The sequence below is a fragment of the Pelobates fuscus genome, chromosome 3 (assembly GCF_036172605.1).
Source record: "Pelobates fuscus isolate aPelFus1 chromosome 3, aPelFus1.pri, whole genome shotgun sequence".
Classification (NCBI taxonomy): domain Eukaryota; kingdom Metazoa; phylum Chordata; class Amphibia; order Anura; family Pelobatidae; genus Pelobates; species Pelobates fuscus.
The window spans coordinates 330,432,894-330,451,177 of record NC_086319.1 but is presented as its reverse complement, the minus strand read 5'-3'; the positions used below and the strand labels follow the sequence as shown (position 1 = coordinate 330,451,177).

The window sequence follows — 18,284 nt, the reverse complement described above, 5'->3', positions numbered from 1 at the left end:
GAGTAACTTAGCCTAATCGTCGGCAGTGAACTCACTGTCTGGTAAATTGCCAGCTAAAAATAGATCTGTGCTATTTCGGTAGTGCAATTAACATCCCTAGATACAATGCCCTTGCTGGAAATCTCCTTCAATACCCCCATTGCCCCTGAAGTAGCTAAATGTCACGACTAGTAATGTGGTCCAGCACGCAGAAACTATGTAAACATATACATAGGTAAGAAAAGGAAAATAACAGGATAGAGCGTAAACCTGACCTTAGAATGGCCGGACTAATACGCTAGAGACAGAGAATGGTCAAAGGGAAAGCCAAGGTCAAGGAAGCCAGAAAATACTCAATACCGATAAAACAAGCCAAGTCAGGGAAACCAGAGATCAGAATAACCAGGGAAACGCCAAGGATCAGGATACCAGGAAATCAGAATCACGGAAATAGCACTCTCAGGAAATCAGGAAACTGAAACCATGACATGGCAAAGTAATGGGAAAAGCTAGGGGTTTAAATACCCCTCTCTAGGCTACGATTGGTCAGAGGCTACGATTGGCGTGTGCGTTGACGTCTTGACGTTGACCCTTATACACGTTGGTATAATTTTCGGGGGCGGAGCTACTCTTAGGCGCGACCACGTGGTCGGCGCCATGTTTGATTCGGGCGTGATGCCCGGAAGAACGGAAGGAGCGGTTCCCGGCTCGCCGACGAGCAGGTAAGCTCGTGTTGTCGGCGTGGCCGTGCTGGTCGGGCACGGCCGTGAGGCTCGGCGGGCCGGTGACCGCAACAGTACCCCCCACTCGAAGACCGCGCACCGGGCGGGAAGGACCCGGCTTAAGAGGAAAGCGGTTGTGAAATGACCGGATAAGACGGGGCGCATGGACCCGGTCAGCAGGAACCCAACAACGTTCCTCGGGACCATAACCCTTCCAGTCAACGAGATAGGACAAGACACCTCTGGATAATTTGGAGTTCATGATAGAACGGACTTCGTATTCTTCTTGATCACCCAGGAGGAGTGGATAATCTGGTGTAGCGATTGCAAGTAAGGGGCTTGAGCAGAGACACATGGAAAGTATTTGCAATTCTCATATGAGCCGGAAGTGCCAAAGAATAGGTCACTGGATTGACACGTTGGGTAACCCGAAAGGGACCTATGTACCGGGGGGGCGAATTTCATGGACGGGACCTTAAGTTTGATATGTTTTGTGGAGAGCCACACCCTGTCACCTGGAAGATATAAAGGATTAGCGCCCCGTTTTTTGTCAGCTTGGGCCTTTGCTCGTAATGAAGCTTTCTGCAGAGCTGAATGGACGGAATCCCAGGTATCATGAATTGATTCCAAACGGGTGTTCAAGGCAGGAATTTTCGTGTCTGAGAATTCAGAAGGAAAAACAGCGGGGTGATAACCCTGATTTACAAAGAATGGACTATGATTAGAAGATTCATGAGTGGCGTTGTTCCTGGCGAACTCAGCCATGGGTAAGAGCTCACACCAGTTAGACTGATTGGCATTTATAAAGCAACGTAAATAGGCTTCTAAAGACTGATTCGCCCTCTCTGCTGCTCCATTAGTTTGAGGGTGATAGTTTGGTATAATTTTCGGGGGCGGAGCTACTCTTAGGCGCGACCACGTGGTCGGCGCCATGTTTGATTCGGGCGTGATGCCCGGAAGAACGGAAGGAGCGGTTCCCGGCTCGCCGACGAGCAGGTAAGCTCGTGTTGTCGGCGTGGCCGTGCTGGTCGGGCACGGCTGTGAGGCTCGGCGGGCCGGTGACCGCAACACTATAAGTATGCCAGGTTAATAGTGATGGCCCGAACAGTTCGCCAGGCAGGTGAACATATGCGGCGGGTGAACATATGCGATGTTCGGTCCGCCCCCTATTCGTCATCATTGAGTAAACTTTGACCCTGTACCTCACAGTCAGCAGACACATTCCATCCAATCAGCAGCAGACCCTCCCTCCCACCTCCATGACGAATAGGGGGCGGACCGAACATTGCATATGTTCGCCCGCCGCGTTTGCCACGAACAAGCTATGTTCGCTGGCGAACAGTTCCCGGCGAACTGTTCAGGACATCACTACAGGTCAATCCTCATAACCCTCACACCATATAAAGTGTAAAGCAAAACAAGTGCCGTGAGATTAAAATCAACTATAAACAGACATGAAGCCTAGTTTGTGGGGGCCCTAAATGTAAAAAACCTCAATCTAAAGCTGACCATGGAGGTGGGAACTCCATCACTCAATTTTATGGATTGTGCATTCACGATATCTGACAACTCAGAGATTAATACCACCCTCTACCGCAAACCAACCTCTACAAACAACATGCTCAGATGGGAAAGCTATCACCCTACTCCCCTTAAGAGAGGCATCCCAGTAGGACAGTATTTGTGTTGAGGAAAAACTGTTCTTCCACAGAGGATTTCCAGCTAAAAGCCTCACACCTGAGACAGAGATTTAAGGAAAGGGGGTACCCGAGAAGATGTCTAAAACAAGCATGCCAAAGGGCATTTCTCTGTGATTGTGATACTCTTCTAGGCAATGAAGTAAAACAATGTCCCACAAAGTCAATTAGGTGTAAAGCAAACTATGATGCAGGCTGTGAGTCAGCCAAAAGAACCCTGGGAAGGTTCTGGCCACTCTTGACACCTCATTTGACTGAAATTATTTCCCCTAGGGTTTCCTTCACCGCTAGATGTGGTAGAAATTTAAAAGAGATCCTGGTACCAAGCCACTTTTCTATATCCAACATGATTAAAAAGAGCTGGACTACAGTACAGGGCACATATCAATGTGGACGATGTGTGGCTTGTCGCTATATGGCAAAAGGGTCTAAGACCTTAACTGACTCCACAGGCACCGTTGATATCCCAATCAAACAGTTCTTTAACTGCAATACCTCTGGTGTAGTCTACCTTCTGGCATGCAAATGTGGCAAATGTGGCATGAAGTATGTGGGAAAGACCATATGTTCTCTGAAAAGACGCGTAATGGAACATATCCACTCAGTGACATCTAATAAAGATACTTTGGTTGCTAGACATGTCAGACTCTATCACAATGACTCACCCAGAAGTATTAAATTTACAGGTATAGAGAGAATACAAATGGGCAAAAGGGGAGTGGATCTGGATCAGACCTTCAAAAGAAGAGAGTGCTTCTGGATCCATACATTCAATACCCAGTCACCCAAACGCTTAAATTAGGGTTTTACGTTTACCCCATTTATAGAAACATAGAAGCATGCACGTTACATCTCAGTATATTAGTTTAAAATGGATTATTTTTCCATTTATCCATTTTACACATTAATATACATCAATTTATAGATACATGAGCTAACTACTTGGAAGAGTGTGCTGGTTTCATTTTATTTATATGAACCATAAGTAATTGTAACATACCTAATACATGTACATATTTGTTACATTATGGGCGTCTTCATTGATTACATCATCTGGATATATATACAGGGAGTGCAGAATTATTAGGCAAGTTGTATTTTTGAGGACTAATTTTATTATTGAACAACAACCATGTTCTCAATGAACCCAAAAAACTCATTAATATCAAAGCTGAATATTTTTGGAAGTAGTTTTTAGTTTGTTTTTAGTTATAGCTATTTTAGGGGGATATCTGTGTGTGCAGGTGACTATTACTGTGCATAATTATTAGGCAGCTTAACAAAAAACAAATATATACCCATTTCAATTATTTATTTTTACCAGTGAAACCAATATAACATCTCAACATTCACAAATATACATTTCTGACATTCAAAAACATAACAAAAACAAATCAGTGACCAATATAGCCACCTTTCTTTGCAAGGACACTCAAAAGCCTGCCATCCATGGATTCTGTCAGTGTTTTGATCTGTTCACCATCAACATTGCGTGCAGCAGCAACCACAGCCTCCCAGACGCTGTTCAGAGAGGTGTACTGTTTTCCCTCCTTGTAAATCTCACATTTGATGATGGACCACAGGTTCTCAATGGGGTTCAGATCAGGTGAACAAGGAGGCCATGTCATTAGATTTTCTTCTTTTATACCCTTTCTTGCCAGCCACGCTGTGGAGTACTTGGACGCGTGTGATGGAGCATTGTCCTGCATGAAAATCATGTTTTTCTTGAAGGATGCAGACTTCTTCCTGTACCACTGCTTGAAGAAGGTGTCTTCCAGAAACTGGCAGTAGGACTGGGAGTTGAGCTTGACTCCATCCTCAACCCGAAAAGGCCCCACAAGCTCATCTTTGATGATACCAGCCCAAACCAGTACTCCACCTCCACCTTGCTGGCGTCTGAGTCGGACTGGAGCTCTCTGCCCTTTACCAATCTAGCCACGGGCCCATCAATCTGGCCCATCAAGACTCACTCTCATTTCATCAGTCCATAAAACCTTAGAAAAATCAGTCTTGAGATATTTCTTGGCCCAGTCTTGACGTTTCAGCTTGTGTGTCTTGTTCAGTGGTGGTCGTCTTTCAGCCTTTCTTACCTTGGCCATGTCTCTGAGTATTGCATACCTTGTGCTTTTGGGCACTCCAGTGATGTTGCAAAATATGACCAAACTGGTGGCAAGTGGCATCTTGGCAGCTGCACGCTTGACTTTTCTCAGTTCATGAGCAGTTATTTTGCGCCTTGGTTTCTCCACACGCTTCTTGCGACCCTGTTGACTATTTTGAATGAAACGCTTGATTGTTCTATGATCACGCTTCAGAAGCTTTGCAATTTTAAGAGTGCTGCATCCCTCTGCAAGATATCTCACTATTTTTGACTTTTCTGAGCCTGTCAAGTCCTTCTTTTGACCCATTTTGCCAAAGGAAAGGAAGTTGCCTAATAATTATGCACACCTGATATAGGGTGTTGATGTCATTAGACCACACCCCTTCTCATTACAGAGATGCACATCACCTAATATGCTTACTTGGTAGTAGGCTTTCGAGCCTATACAGCTTGGAGTAAGACAACATGCATAAAGAGGATGATGTGGTCAAAATACTAATTTGCCTAATAATTCTGCACTCCCTGTATATATATAAACAGAAAAAAATACCGGCACTCCTAGGCTTTCCAAATAAGGATTCTTTATTCCAGAAAATTATATAGACGTTTCAGCTCCATTGTAGAGCTGATGAAAGCTCTATAATGGAGCTGAAACGTCAATATAATTTTCTGGAATAAAGAATCCTTATTTGGAAAGCCTAGGAGTGCCGGTATTTTTTTCTGTTTATATGTTCAAGCTACCCGAGCACCAGGTATTGAATAACTGTTTTGTTGGAGTGCAAGAGCTTTCTGGATTTATATATATATATATATATATATATATATATATATATATATATATATATATATACACCAGATTCTCTCCTTTTACACCATCCTGTTACTTTTTAAGCACCACCACTTTATTTGTATCTCACTACCAGCTGGGGACATTGGATTTAACTACCCCTTCATCACCATATTCTAGGTAGAATTTAGTGTATGGACAATAATAGTACCTATGCACGTAAGAAGAAGTAGGCAGCAAGACAGGATTTAGTATTAACTATATGTAGCTAGTCAACTTCACCTGTGTCTTATATAATACCTTATATAATACCTGCTATGTAAATATCTAAGAGTATCCACACTTTACATCTTCCTGGAAAAAAGGGTTTGTACTAAATACGTTTGACCTAAGAAATCAGTTTTATCTGAATACCATTCTCCCACTGTAAGACCGTCATTATGCTGGCACTGACACATTTTTTCAATTGCCCAACGGTACCCGACGGCAAGAAAATTGTGTGGCAGATATGATCAATGGATGCATACCGCATAACATAAGTTGGTTGCCTCTGTAACAGGCAGTAACAAGGGAAGGTATATCCTTGGAAAATCGGAGACTGGCCCCGCCCATTGACATGCCCGAGGGGTGTAACTATATGTGGCAGGAGGACGTACCAGTCTCAAAGCGGTAATACTCCTTTTGCTTTTGGCGCGAGAAGTTCCACACGCCCCAACATCCGATTGGCTCATGATAGTTCATCCAACCATACAAATATTCGTACAGGTCAGCATACTCGTTTATTGCCTTTGACAAAAGTGCTTTAGTAGCGCCAAAATAAATAATAGAAAACCAAAGGTGTCACTTGAATAGAAAGTGACCACAAGAAAATAATAATAAATAACAAAAGAACTTTATTAGCAACTCTAAAAAGTACTAGGACAAATTAAACAGTGTAGCCTGATAGGAGGGGGAACAGCCCTGAGTGAGATGCTCAATAATAGATAGTTAATAATAAAGCATACCACACTAGTTCCAAACGGGTATGGATTGGCAGTACGAGAACTAACTGAAGAGGTAGCAATCTCCCCCTTTATGTGTTTAAGCCCTCATGGAAGTATATACAGCACTGGTTACGACAGAGCCTAGTGTGATCTTCAAGAAGCAAAAACTACAACATGAAGCCGAAACGCGTTAGGCATCATGTCCGTTTATAGTTGATTTTAATCTCACGGCACTTGTTTTGCTTTACACTTTATTTGGTGTGAGGATTATGAGGATTGACCTGGCATCCGTTAGCTACTTCAGGGGCAATGGGGGTATTGTAGGAGATTTCCAGCAGGGGCATTGTATCTAGGGATGTTAATTGCACTACCGAAATAGCACGGATCTATTTTTAGCCGGCAATTTACTAGACAGTGAGTTCACTGCCGACGATTTGCTAAGCTACTCATGTAGATTTCCGTGCAGATAGAGGTGGTCTGCATGTTGCTGAATGTTTCCATTTTGATTTACTTTTCTTTTGAAATTTTGTTACAACTTGGCTATTTTTCATTCAGCGGTGGATACGTTTGTGAAGTAACGTGAACTTTAGTGTCTATTCTTTACGAGCAAGCTGTTATACTTCCAAACAGAAGTAACTGGAGAAATATAGGCTTGATTTGTTTAAATAACTTTCTATTCATCGTTGTTTATTTACTACAAGATAGACGATACAATCTTATTTACCTATTAAGTCTTTCTCTCTGAGATGTTTATTCACCAATCATTCACCTTTCAGCAACCCCTACCTATCTGCCAATCTCATATCCCCCCTAGATATGCTGAGCTCTCCTCATGGATTTAGATGTGAAGTGATTAGCTATTTTTGTTTATTTATTTTATTTTAACTTATGTATCTAATGGTGTACAATAAATGTGTTTTAACCTCCTATATGCCAAACTCTGAGGACTCTTCTGTGTGCTCCTCAGACTTTTTGTCCCTGGATCACATTTATACTTTTTTCTCCAATTTGTTAAGGGTTACTCCCTGTTAGAAATCCTCAGGACACACTATAACCCCCCTTCTTAGAGGAGATCATCCTGTTTTCCTTCTAGTATTTTATTGCACTTAGAAAATGTTTAATGTATGTGTTATATATGCTTCCTTCTCTAACTGATAACCACAAAGATCTTTTACCTTTGTGTTAAGTTTTTTACCATTTTCTAGCATTTGTTCTCTAAATATGCATATGTAGCCTTTGCAAGTATGTATTATTTCTATTGGTTCTGATTTCTTCCACAGTTTGTCTTTACAGTATATAAAAAGAATGTAATTTTTCCAAAAATATAGATACGTTTAATTCATCTTATAGCCCTATGGCGATCATCTGAATTCAACACCCATCATTTGTAATTAGTAACTTGTTGACTGGGTATGATATTTGTTATTTTCAGTCAGTTATCTCTGTATGTGTGTTTTATGTGTGTGTGTGTCTGTGTGTGCCTGTGTGTGTGTGCGCAAAAATTACATAACAAAAGGCATAGTACAGAGGGTAAACTACTTTTAATGATTAAAGTCATGCCATTTGTCTTTTATTCTACATGAGGTTGTAAATCCTGTTATTTTTGTGCACAATTTAGTTTATGGTAAATATGTTTTGCAGAATTAAAAGGTGCCCTTTCTGACTTTCTTTCAAGTGTGATGAAATTGGTTTATACGTGGAGAAATATTAGTTGATGTTTAACAGTTAAATGTGTGAGTAAATTATTAATTAGTTGAGTGCTTAAACAGTTGATCTGAGCTTGTGATTGGTGTAAAAGCCATGTGGTTTTGAAGAATTCTAAGCCAATAAAAATATCCACTGACTACTAATGGGCTGAAAATGGCAAAGTAAAATAGTATAAAAGCTAATGTTTTCTTTCCTAAGTTATGCAAATCAGCAACAGAGAGATTGCATCCCTAGTATTTTTCCAGGAACAAGAGGTTAGTAGCACAAACAAAGCTGTTCTGCTTAATGAACTATTTAATTGCTCATTTTTACTTTTGTTATCAAATTATGCAACATAATTATCCAAAAATAATTGAAAAGTCTGGTTGAATTACATTGTTAGATTATGGACACAATTTGATTTTTAAATAGAATTTATTTTTACAGTGAAGAGAGGGAGCAGCTGTAAAATAGTTTTTTTGTGTGTGTTTTATAAAGGGTTTTGACTTTGAACATTTTTTAAAATTATATTACATCTTATTTCCCACCAATTAAATTTTGTGACGTTGGCTGCCGTGATATATCAGAGAATATGTTTTAAAATAAACACTCTAACATGGTTAATATAATTTTTTTTTCCTTTTATGTTTAGATGACTGCCCACCACCTTTTTAAAAAAGAAAATTAAAAAGTTTTGTCCAATTAGATGTTTCTTACAGCATGCTTTAAATGGCCACTGTCATCTCAAAACTATTTTTATATATAAAAATCCTTCCATCAAAGGAAATAGATTTTTTCTTGTAAAATGAAGTATATAAAACCCAAAATGGGCTAACTATGCCCTCGTATAGAATATGACAGGATCCTTCAGCCATATACATACAACTTGGGTCAGACAACGTAAAGGAACGACAGTTAGTCTCTATGGTCTTCCCAGGTTCTGTGCATGGAGTGAAGCGGAGAAGACCATAGAGACTAACTGTCGGTTTTCAAATGTTGTCCCACCGAAGGCATGTATATGGCTGAAGGGTCTTATCATACATTAGGGTAGTGATGGGGTTTTCTATTTTTTTTTTCAACATATACTTCCTTAAAATAATGTAAATTTCTTTCCTTTCAAAACTCTTTGAAAGTATTTTTATGTTAAAAAATAGTTTTGAGCTGACAGTTGTCCTTTAATTGTTAGCACCTAACAATTTGTTAATATGGCAACTCGTTTTTGCATGGATTTGGTGCAGGACATTTGGTGGATCTCTATTAATACATTTTGCATAGAAGCAAACATTAATTTCATAATGTATTTCGAATTATCAACAAACAGCATGTACATTTAGAAGCCCATTTTGTTTTTGACCATGACCATATCCTCTCACCTCCTACAGGGTTATTTACTACCAAACTGACCTAAAATTTTAAATTCTCTTTGAATTCGCCTTGAATTCTTTCTTCAGTAAATAATAATATATATAATAATATAAAATAATATTTTTATCATCATATCGCATGAGGAGCTAAAACAGATTTTTGCATAATTAAGAGTATTGCATTTTAACCATCAGTTGGGCTTAACAAATTATCCCTGCTTAATTAGGTGTACGCCATTTTATTTATTGTGTATGTTAGCATCAGCTATTATCAACTAAGAAATACACCAACTACAATGTTGCATGATTAAAAATTATCACAATACAATTTGAAAATAAGGACCGATAATTGTCCTATGCCTTTTTAATAGTCTGGATTTTAACTCCTAAATGAACACTCCTTGCATCGTAATAACTACTGTGTGCTATAGTAAGTATTTATGGTGCCCAGAATGTCCGTCCATTGTGGGGTCTGACATGCACCTCTCCACAACTTCATGGAAGCATAAATGAGAGCGAGATCCTCTAAAGTATTTTGACTGCATACAATGGAGGGTGTCAGAGCACTTCTGGTGCCATAACTACTACAGTGTGCTGTAGTGGGTATGGTGCGTTGAGTGTTCCTTTAAGTACTATATGTTACATTTGTTTGTTTTGCTTAGTTAGCTCTGTATAGCCCTCCGATCATCTTCCATGCTTTCCGTTCAGCTATTTTGGCTTTTAGTTTGAAATTCTATTTGAATTAATTTTAAATCCCCGACAATTTTTACTTTGATGAATAACCCTGAAAGCCATTAACTGATGTTTTTTTGAGAAATAAAATGCACAATGGCATCTATAACCCAAGTTATGGGGTTTGATGGCAAAACTTACACAATGTGGGCAAAAATATCCAATTTAGAAAACATAAACTCGGCTGTACCTGAGTCAAAGATGTATTTTTTTTTTCATCTTGTTTGTTTTGACCTACATTTCTCAGTTTAGGTTTTAGGTGACTATAATTCTTTATGTAGTGATTAGTAGAGAAGCAAAATAGAAGAAAACAGAGTTTTTCAGAACTGACATATTTGTAAAGATTGAATGCAATATGCTCTTATTAAAATGCCATTTTATTTCTAATTCTCAGTCAAATTTCAAATTCTAAGATTTTTGATGAACATAGAGGTGCATTTTGAAGTATGTTTCTCTGCTTTTAAAATCACTATGCCCTATCACATTAAACGGTCAGTAATGATAGCAATGTAGTGGTTATGGTGCTATTAGGCTGCAAATGGCATCACCTGGTTCTAGGTCAGAACAGTTTTGAATTGTTCCTCCAAGATAAGTGTCTCCAAAATATACAAGACCCAGTTTTTGTTTGCCAGGAATTGGTTGGCTTAGCACGTCTTCTGACCACTCAAGATGAAATTGATACCATGGGGACCGCTACTTGAAAACAGTTTTACCCAGGACCAGGGGATGATATCTTCTGCCTTATAGCTGCCTTATGGCTGCCTTATGGCATTTCGACTGACCCTTTAATAACAGCATAATGAATAGGTCTATTCACTAAAAAGCAAACTGTGGTTGCTTTAGAACTAAAACATCAGAGTTTGAAAAATATGTTAAATTGTATGAATATTATATATATATATATAATTACATTATCATATTCTTATTACCACTTTTCATTGCTTAGTGATTAGGTCTCTTAGTTATTCACTATTTAATTTATTCTCGATATCAACCTTACCTCTATGCTTCTATGTAGAGGTAAAGACCATAAATTATTTTAAAATAATTTTTTAGCTTCATGAAATATAGAATGGGTTAACTCACTAAACTGGGAATTGCAGAAAATGTACTACGGAATTGGAAACAGTAATCAAGCTGGAAAATAACTGTTTTGCAGAATTTTTGCAATTTGGCAAATTTTGTACAAAATTTGCAATTCCTTTCGCAGGTTTCCATAGTTTATTAAAGGAAAACTCCAAGCATCATAATAACTACTGAGTGCTGTAGTTGTTATAGTGCCAAAAGTGCCTTGGTGCTCTGCCCCCAATGTTAGTAGTCACACAGTTTGGTAATAGCTTCACTTCTTACCAGGGGGCTTCCAGGCACCTAACACTGCCAGTATGAAGAGCTGAAAGATCATGCATGAAGCTTAGCTTAGTTCTCCTGAGCTAATCCATGCTCATTGGCTTAGAGCGTCAGCTGATTGGCCTCAGCCAATGAGCTAAGCCCTGCACTGCTGGACTTCGCTCAGAGCAGAGAACTTCTGGTTCTTATAGAGTTAGTGACCAGTGCCTGGTAGACCTCAAATAAGGAGTCAAAATGCTAGTAAATGGTTTCACTACTTACATTTGGTGTCCATGGTTATATTGCTTGGGGTGTTCTTTCAAATAAGCACCGCAAGTTTGCTTAATGCCTTGGTTTACGGCTGTGTAAAATTACTGTAAGAATAAATGTATTCCATGTAGCTGCCAAAGAAGAAAACTAATATTTTGTTAAAAGCTTTTTTTAAATTTACATTTAGTGCGGGTTCTTTGTAGCAATTTAAAAAAATAAATGTTTGCGTCTAAAACTGATAAACAAAAATTAAACGTACTTTTTCCCTTTCTTTTCCCCTTGTGTTTTATTGTAGGGACTTGGGACAATTACATAAAAACAATACATAATCTTTAGTTTAATGTAAAGTAATGTTGGCCTTGTAAGTTGTATCAGATTGGGTATCCAGGACACATATTCACTTAGTTGAGTACTTCAAGCATACAGTACCACATAAAATGAATAATTCTCCAGATTCCTTTCCTGATACAATTCCCAGTAGCCCAACACGTTTTCAGGTCTGTACAGTTAGAGAAGGATATGACAACCTTGCACTCGAAGGAGATAAAGACCCACCACAGTATGAGGAGACGTCCTTTTCCGGAGAGGATAACAGACTTGCAATGAGTTACGGGACTGGAAATAGGGAAATGTACAGCTCTGTAGTTCACAATGGCGACACTATCAAGACAGAAGTAGGTTTCCATCCATATGACACACACAGCCACACATACTACCTTAAAACATTTGGCCACAACACACTAGATGCAGTTCCAAAAATTGACTACTATAGGAACACTGGTAGCGTCTCCGGGGTCAAGAAAATCAGACCAAGCCTTGCAGAGATCCATGACCAACTCTCTAAGGTAAGGAAACAGAAATTACCTCTTATTTTCTCTTTTTCTAAAATTCTTCAGAAAAAACAAATATGTTTATTTTGGAGCATGTTAAATGCTTCCATTCCAACAGCCTACATACGTGTTTTCTATTGCAAGGAAAAGTAATATTAAATGAGCACATAATACTTTGCTTCAGCATTGGTTTTCACTCTGCAAAGACATACATTTCCCAGTCAAGGTTCCATTCTATCAGTTTGTATTTTTGTAGAGGGACGGTAAGTTGCATCCCCCACTATATTCTGTCTGTCAACAGCAACAATTTATAAAGGGTTACTCCAAACACCAAAGCCGCAACAGCCCACTGTATTGGTTATGATCCTTGGAGTAGCCTGGCACATTCCCAGGTGATAGGTCAAATGTTTTGAAATGGTTTGCCTCTTATTTGGGTCTTACCGGGCATTGAGCCCCCTCCATGCTGGTTGAAAGGCATTCAGTTTCTGCAAAGCTGCAGAAACCAGATACCGATCTTGCTGGTCATTGATTGTCTGAGAGTGTTAGCTGTCTGCTCTCACCCAATGAATGACCCTCTGTGCATAAAATATGCACAGAATTGACATTGGCCTGTTTGGAATACTCATTCTGGGCTGGCTAATAATGCTGCTGGAGGTCAATTTACACCTCCTCTGGTAGCTTATCCAAATCTCTCTGTATGCGTAACATTTCATATTTAAATACTGCACATACCAGATGACAAGTACCATGACCAGTTCAAAGCACTGAAGTGGTCATGATGCTTGGAGTAACTTCTTAAGTCATAACTCATGGCAGCATTCCAGTAGTTAGGAATGGAGAAAGAGGAATGTAGTACTGTGCATTGAGTATTGCAATAGCAGTCTGTAATGTCCTCATCATGGCATTAGTTTATTGTGGCTTGTCAGATTGAGAATGATATAAAAATTATCAACAAACATAAATGTTAATACAAATAATAGAACATCGATTTCGATCTTAACTATGATCCCAATTGTTTCTGTTTACACCCTTTAAACATATGCCCTGTTAGCATCCTAAGACAATGACTTTATTTATACCATCTGTGATTGTACCTTTGGCGTAGACTATTTAAAAATCTGAGAGTACAGTGATACATAATATGTAAGAGTTCTATGATTTATGAGAGTATTTAAAATAATGTAGGTTTACAGAAAACTGAATGGTGCATACATCTCCATCTGATGTCTGTACAGATAGTATTTACAACTGATGTCTGTACAGATAGTATCTCCTACTGATGACTGTATAGATAGTATCTCCAACTGATGGGTAAACAGATAGTATCTCCTACTGATGTGTGTACAGATAGTATCTCCTACTGATGACTATACAGATAGTATCTCCAACTGATGTGTGTACAGATAGTATCTCCATCTGATGTCTGTACAGATAGTATTTCCAACTGATGTCTGTACAGATAGTATCTCTAACTGATGGCTGTACAGATAGTATCTCCTACTGATGACTGTAAAGATTGTATCTCCAACTGATGTGTGTACAGATAGTATATCCTACTGATGACTGTACAGATAGTATCTCCAACTGATGTGTGTACAGATAGTATCTCCGTCTGATGTGTGTACAGATAGTATCTCCATCTGATGTGTGTACAGATAGTATCTCCGTCTGATGTGTGTACAGATAGTATCTCTAACTGATGTCTGTACAGATAGTATCTCCAACTGATGGCTGTACAGATAGGATATCTAACTGATGTCTGTACAGATAGTATCTCCATCTGATGTGTGTACAGATAGTATCTCTAACTGATGTCTGTACAGATAGTATCTCCAACTGATGTGTGTACAGATAGTATCTCCATCTGATGTGTGTACAGATAGTATCTCCATCTGATGTGTGTACAGATAGTATCTCCAATTGATGGCTGTACAGATAGTATCTCCATCTGATGTCTGTACAGATAGTATCTCCAACTGATGTGTGTACAGATAGTATCTCCATCTGATGTGTGTACAGATAGTATCTCCATCTGATGTGTGTACAGATAGTATCTCTAACTGATGTCTGTACTGATAGTATCTCCAACTGATGTCTGTACAGATAGTATCTCCAACTGATGGCTGTACAGATAGGATATCTAACTGATGTCTGTACAGATAGTATCTCCAACTGATGTGTGTACAGATAGTATCTCCATCTGATGTGTGTACAGATAGTATCTCCATCTGATGTGTGTACAGATAGTATCTCTAACTGATGTCTGTACTGATAGTATCTCCAACTGATGTCTGTACAGATAGTATCTCCAACTGATGGCTGTACAGATAGGATATCTAACTGATGTCTGTACAGATAGTATCTCCAACCGATGTGTGTACAGATAGTATCTCCAATTGATGGCTGTACAGATAGTATCTCCATCTGATGTGTGTATGTACTACAAATAATTCCTCCCATTCCAATGAGATGTTTTTAGTTTTTATTTCTAAGATTATAGTCCATAATTCCCTTCTCTTTCATTTTATGTTGCTCTCTGATTTGTCACGGTGTGCTAATGCTTTGCAGCATACTGCAATGGTCAAAATCCCACTCATAATGTCTGCTTTGATTCCTTTGTCTGACCATAAAACCATGTAAAAAGATATGTTAATTTATACTAACACCCAATGTTAAATGGTTCAGCAAGGTATGCTTAGCTACACATCTGAGAAATGCTGGCTGTGACACTAAGTTGTCTTGATGGTTGTTCGTATGTAAACATGTTAGGACCCCTGTAAAAGCATGCAAATGCCCCCATAGTCTTTTTGCATGAATACTTTGCATAACAATCATCTCCCTCCTCAAGTCTCTGTAAATATCCATAATTAGGACAATATCAATAAAAACTTTCTTTAACTCAAAAGGCAAGTTATTTATTATTTGGGTTTCTCTCTGGTGGTTAATTAAGGTCAAAGAATGAAGTGTAGATCTCAGCGTCGATACCTCTGACAATGCTCTCTCAATTCTCTTGTTGACCACTTTGGGCTCTACCAGTTTCAGTCTGATTCAAATAATAAACTGCCTGTATTTTATTTTATAAAATCTTTTACCATGAAGAATCCACATAGATTTCTCTCTTTTCAAGTATGTCTGGAGACCACATACAAATACCATATTACAAGTGCAGTTGCCTTATGATTAAAGGTAGATATATGTAGATGAATTCAGGAAATCCATCTGGTGGAAGATTAAACATATGTGGAGCTGCTTTGGGAGATAATTGCTTGACCAACTTATTTTTTGAGGTAACAGTAACAGCAGAAAGAGTAACAGAGGACATATGAGGTGGAGACAGTTACAGTAGTGTGGGAATCCTAAGAAGTGGTGTATAATGTTACTTTATTCTATAGATCCACCAATACCCTTTGTGTTAAGAAAGACTGTGTGCTAAGAGTCTTGTGTGTGGGTGCCTAGCAGTTGTGAATGAGAAAGCCATTTCCATTTAATTGCTGTTGTCAAGGTTGCTTAGAGGTGATACAACCTTACAAAAATATATATTAGCTCAGAAGCCAGGACGCCTCCTCTGTTATCTCATGGAAATAAAATACAGTAGTAAAACACTAGTATGTCTTCTGCTAGTTAAAGATCTTTCTGGGAATGGTGGAGTTTAATTCCAGAAGCATTTATGGTATGTCAATTATGCAATTGGATCCAAGGTACAAGGAATGTATAAGGAACTGATCAAAAACTGCCACCTGATTGCAATTTCCATTGGGACATTGATCTTATTAAGGTATACTGTGTTAGTTGCTGTACATGGAATATAATCATAACATATGATCTACTCAAGTAAATTCAGCAGAGGTAGTGTTGATTTGATTTGCGGTATCAACATTTCCTGTAAAGTCTATAAAGTGCTTAGTATCCAATATTAAAAAGGATACAGAGTGTTCTAAAACTTTAATGCAGAACTTTCCATGTTAAGATATCACTTCATCAATGCAATAGAGGATTACATATATTTGCGAGAATTTTCTAGGCATGCATTAGGCCGAGTGTAATCTTGTATGCATACAGAAGAACATTGAGCCTAACACCGAATGAATTTCCATAAATAAAATGAGCATGGCTGTACCTGTAAATATAAAAATGCTTTATTTACATAATTGTACATGCGGCAGCGAACAGGATGGTGTGTCAATCAATCTTTGGAAAGATGACATATTCTGATGAAGTCGGACTGACACCACCTAAATGTTGATTAGTTTAGATGCATAAATCTTTTTCAAAATTGACCAAAGTCCAAAGCTTATTTCATAAACAGAACATGGGGACAAAGATATGTCACATTTGATCAACATAGATATTTTTTTAATAACTGATGTCATTTTATAAAATATTCACTCTTTTTGCTGAAAACATATTCCAATGTGTTTTGAGGTAGGGCATCAGGACGTATTAACTTCTGAATATCCCACTTCAAGGATAAAAGGTGAAACTTTTTTTTTTGTTCCTTCTGGAAATCTGCAATATTCAGTAAAATAGGGCCCAGGTGACAATCAAAGACACATTTTTCACTTCCTGATTTATATCTATTTTCCACCGCAGGTAGCGTTTGCATCAAGGCCAAGCAAATAACACGCTAACTGGACCAAATGACTCCATAAATTTGACATTTTTTTTTGGTGCACTAAATTCTCAGGAAACATTTACGGCAGAAAATGAATCCTACCTACAGCTTGATATAAGCCATTTTCATAGTAAGATTTACTTTCTGAGAACCAAAGTTGGCCCCCTTTCTGATAGGCCACGGTATATCATGAAGGACCTAGCATCAATGCAGTATTTTATACAATGATATTGGGAATTATTATATTCAAATGTGGTGACTGCAAACCTTGGTAGAAAAAGAACAAGATTTATGATGTATTGCAAGCGTAGTACATAATGTAATGGGATTTCTTCTATGTCAGTTTTGAAAAACTCAGGGTATATAAATATATATGTTAGAATAGTAGAGATTGTAGCCATATTAGTACAGGGATGTAGATGTAAAATAATAGATGAAATTCGTAACTTATAATACCTTCTTTTAATGAACAGAATTTTGGAATGACTTGGGAGAAGCTCCCTTCCTCAAGTCTAAAGCATTCCATAATTATGTTAGTCCAATAAAAAAGGTATTAAAAGATACTAATGTAATTTTATATATATATATATATAAATATATATATACACATATATATATACACACACACACACACACACACCACCACCACCACCATTTACACAATCTGTGAGCTAACTGAAATCAGTGCCTTGTTATTATGTGACTATTATGTTACTCTTGGTGCTTTGAAGCCGTCAAAATTGACCACAATCTTCATTGGTGAAAGTTTAATAAGGAACCGAATTAGAGGAATAAGTAAAGTAAAATTAGTACTATTATAAATAAATAAAAGCTAAAAGGCTGCGTCACAACCAATTTGAGTAACTGACAGAAATACAAAAGATAAAAGATATATCGTTGTGTGAGCGCTACAATAATAATCAACCTCAGACTAATCTCCAGCAGCGATGAAATGGTTAAAAATAACCAAATATAAAGATACAATAATCAGAGATACTTAAAGTGTAACAACATGTAGTTGCACATGTAAATCTCACCTGATGCTATAAAGAATAAATTAGAGCCTGATCAACTAAAGTGTAAATTTGCCAAAAAAAATACAGCTTTTTATTCTGAATATAAAAACAAAGAAACTCTCAGTTTTATCCTATAAGAGATATAAATCTATACAATGACAAACATAGATATAACAAGTATA

At 38.1% G+C, this 18,284-nt stretch overlaps 1 protein-coding gene across 4 annotated transcripts in view; it reads left to right on the top strand.

The window, feature by feature from the left end:
- The first annotated feature begins 8,182 nt into the window (after window positions 1–8,182).
- The window catches only part of SLC12A1 (solute carrier family 12 member 1), a 118,803-nt gene continuing 108,701 nt past the window's right edge, over window positions 8,183–18,284 (top strand). For all 4 annotated transcript variants that reach the window (XM_063449029.1, XM_063449027.1, XM_063449028.1 and 1 more), the window contains exons 1-2: window positions 8,183–8,227; window positions 11,940–12,489. In XM_063449029.1, the coding sequence (XP_063305099.1) occupies window positions 12,082–12,489 (408 nt within the window). In that variant the 5' untranslated portion in view covers window positions 8,183–8,227; window positions 11,940–12,081. The remainder of the gene's footprint in view (window positions 8,228–11,939; window positions 12,490–18,284) is intronic.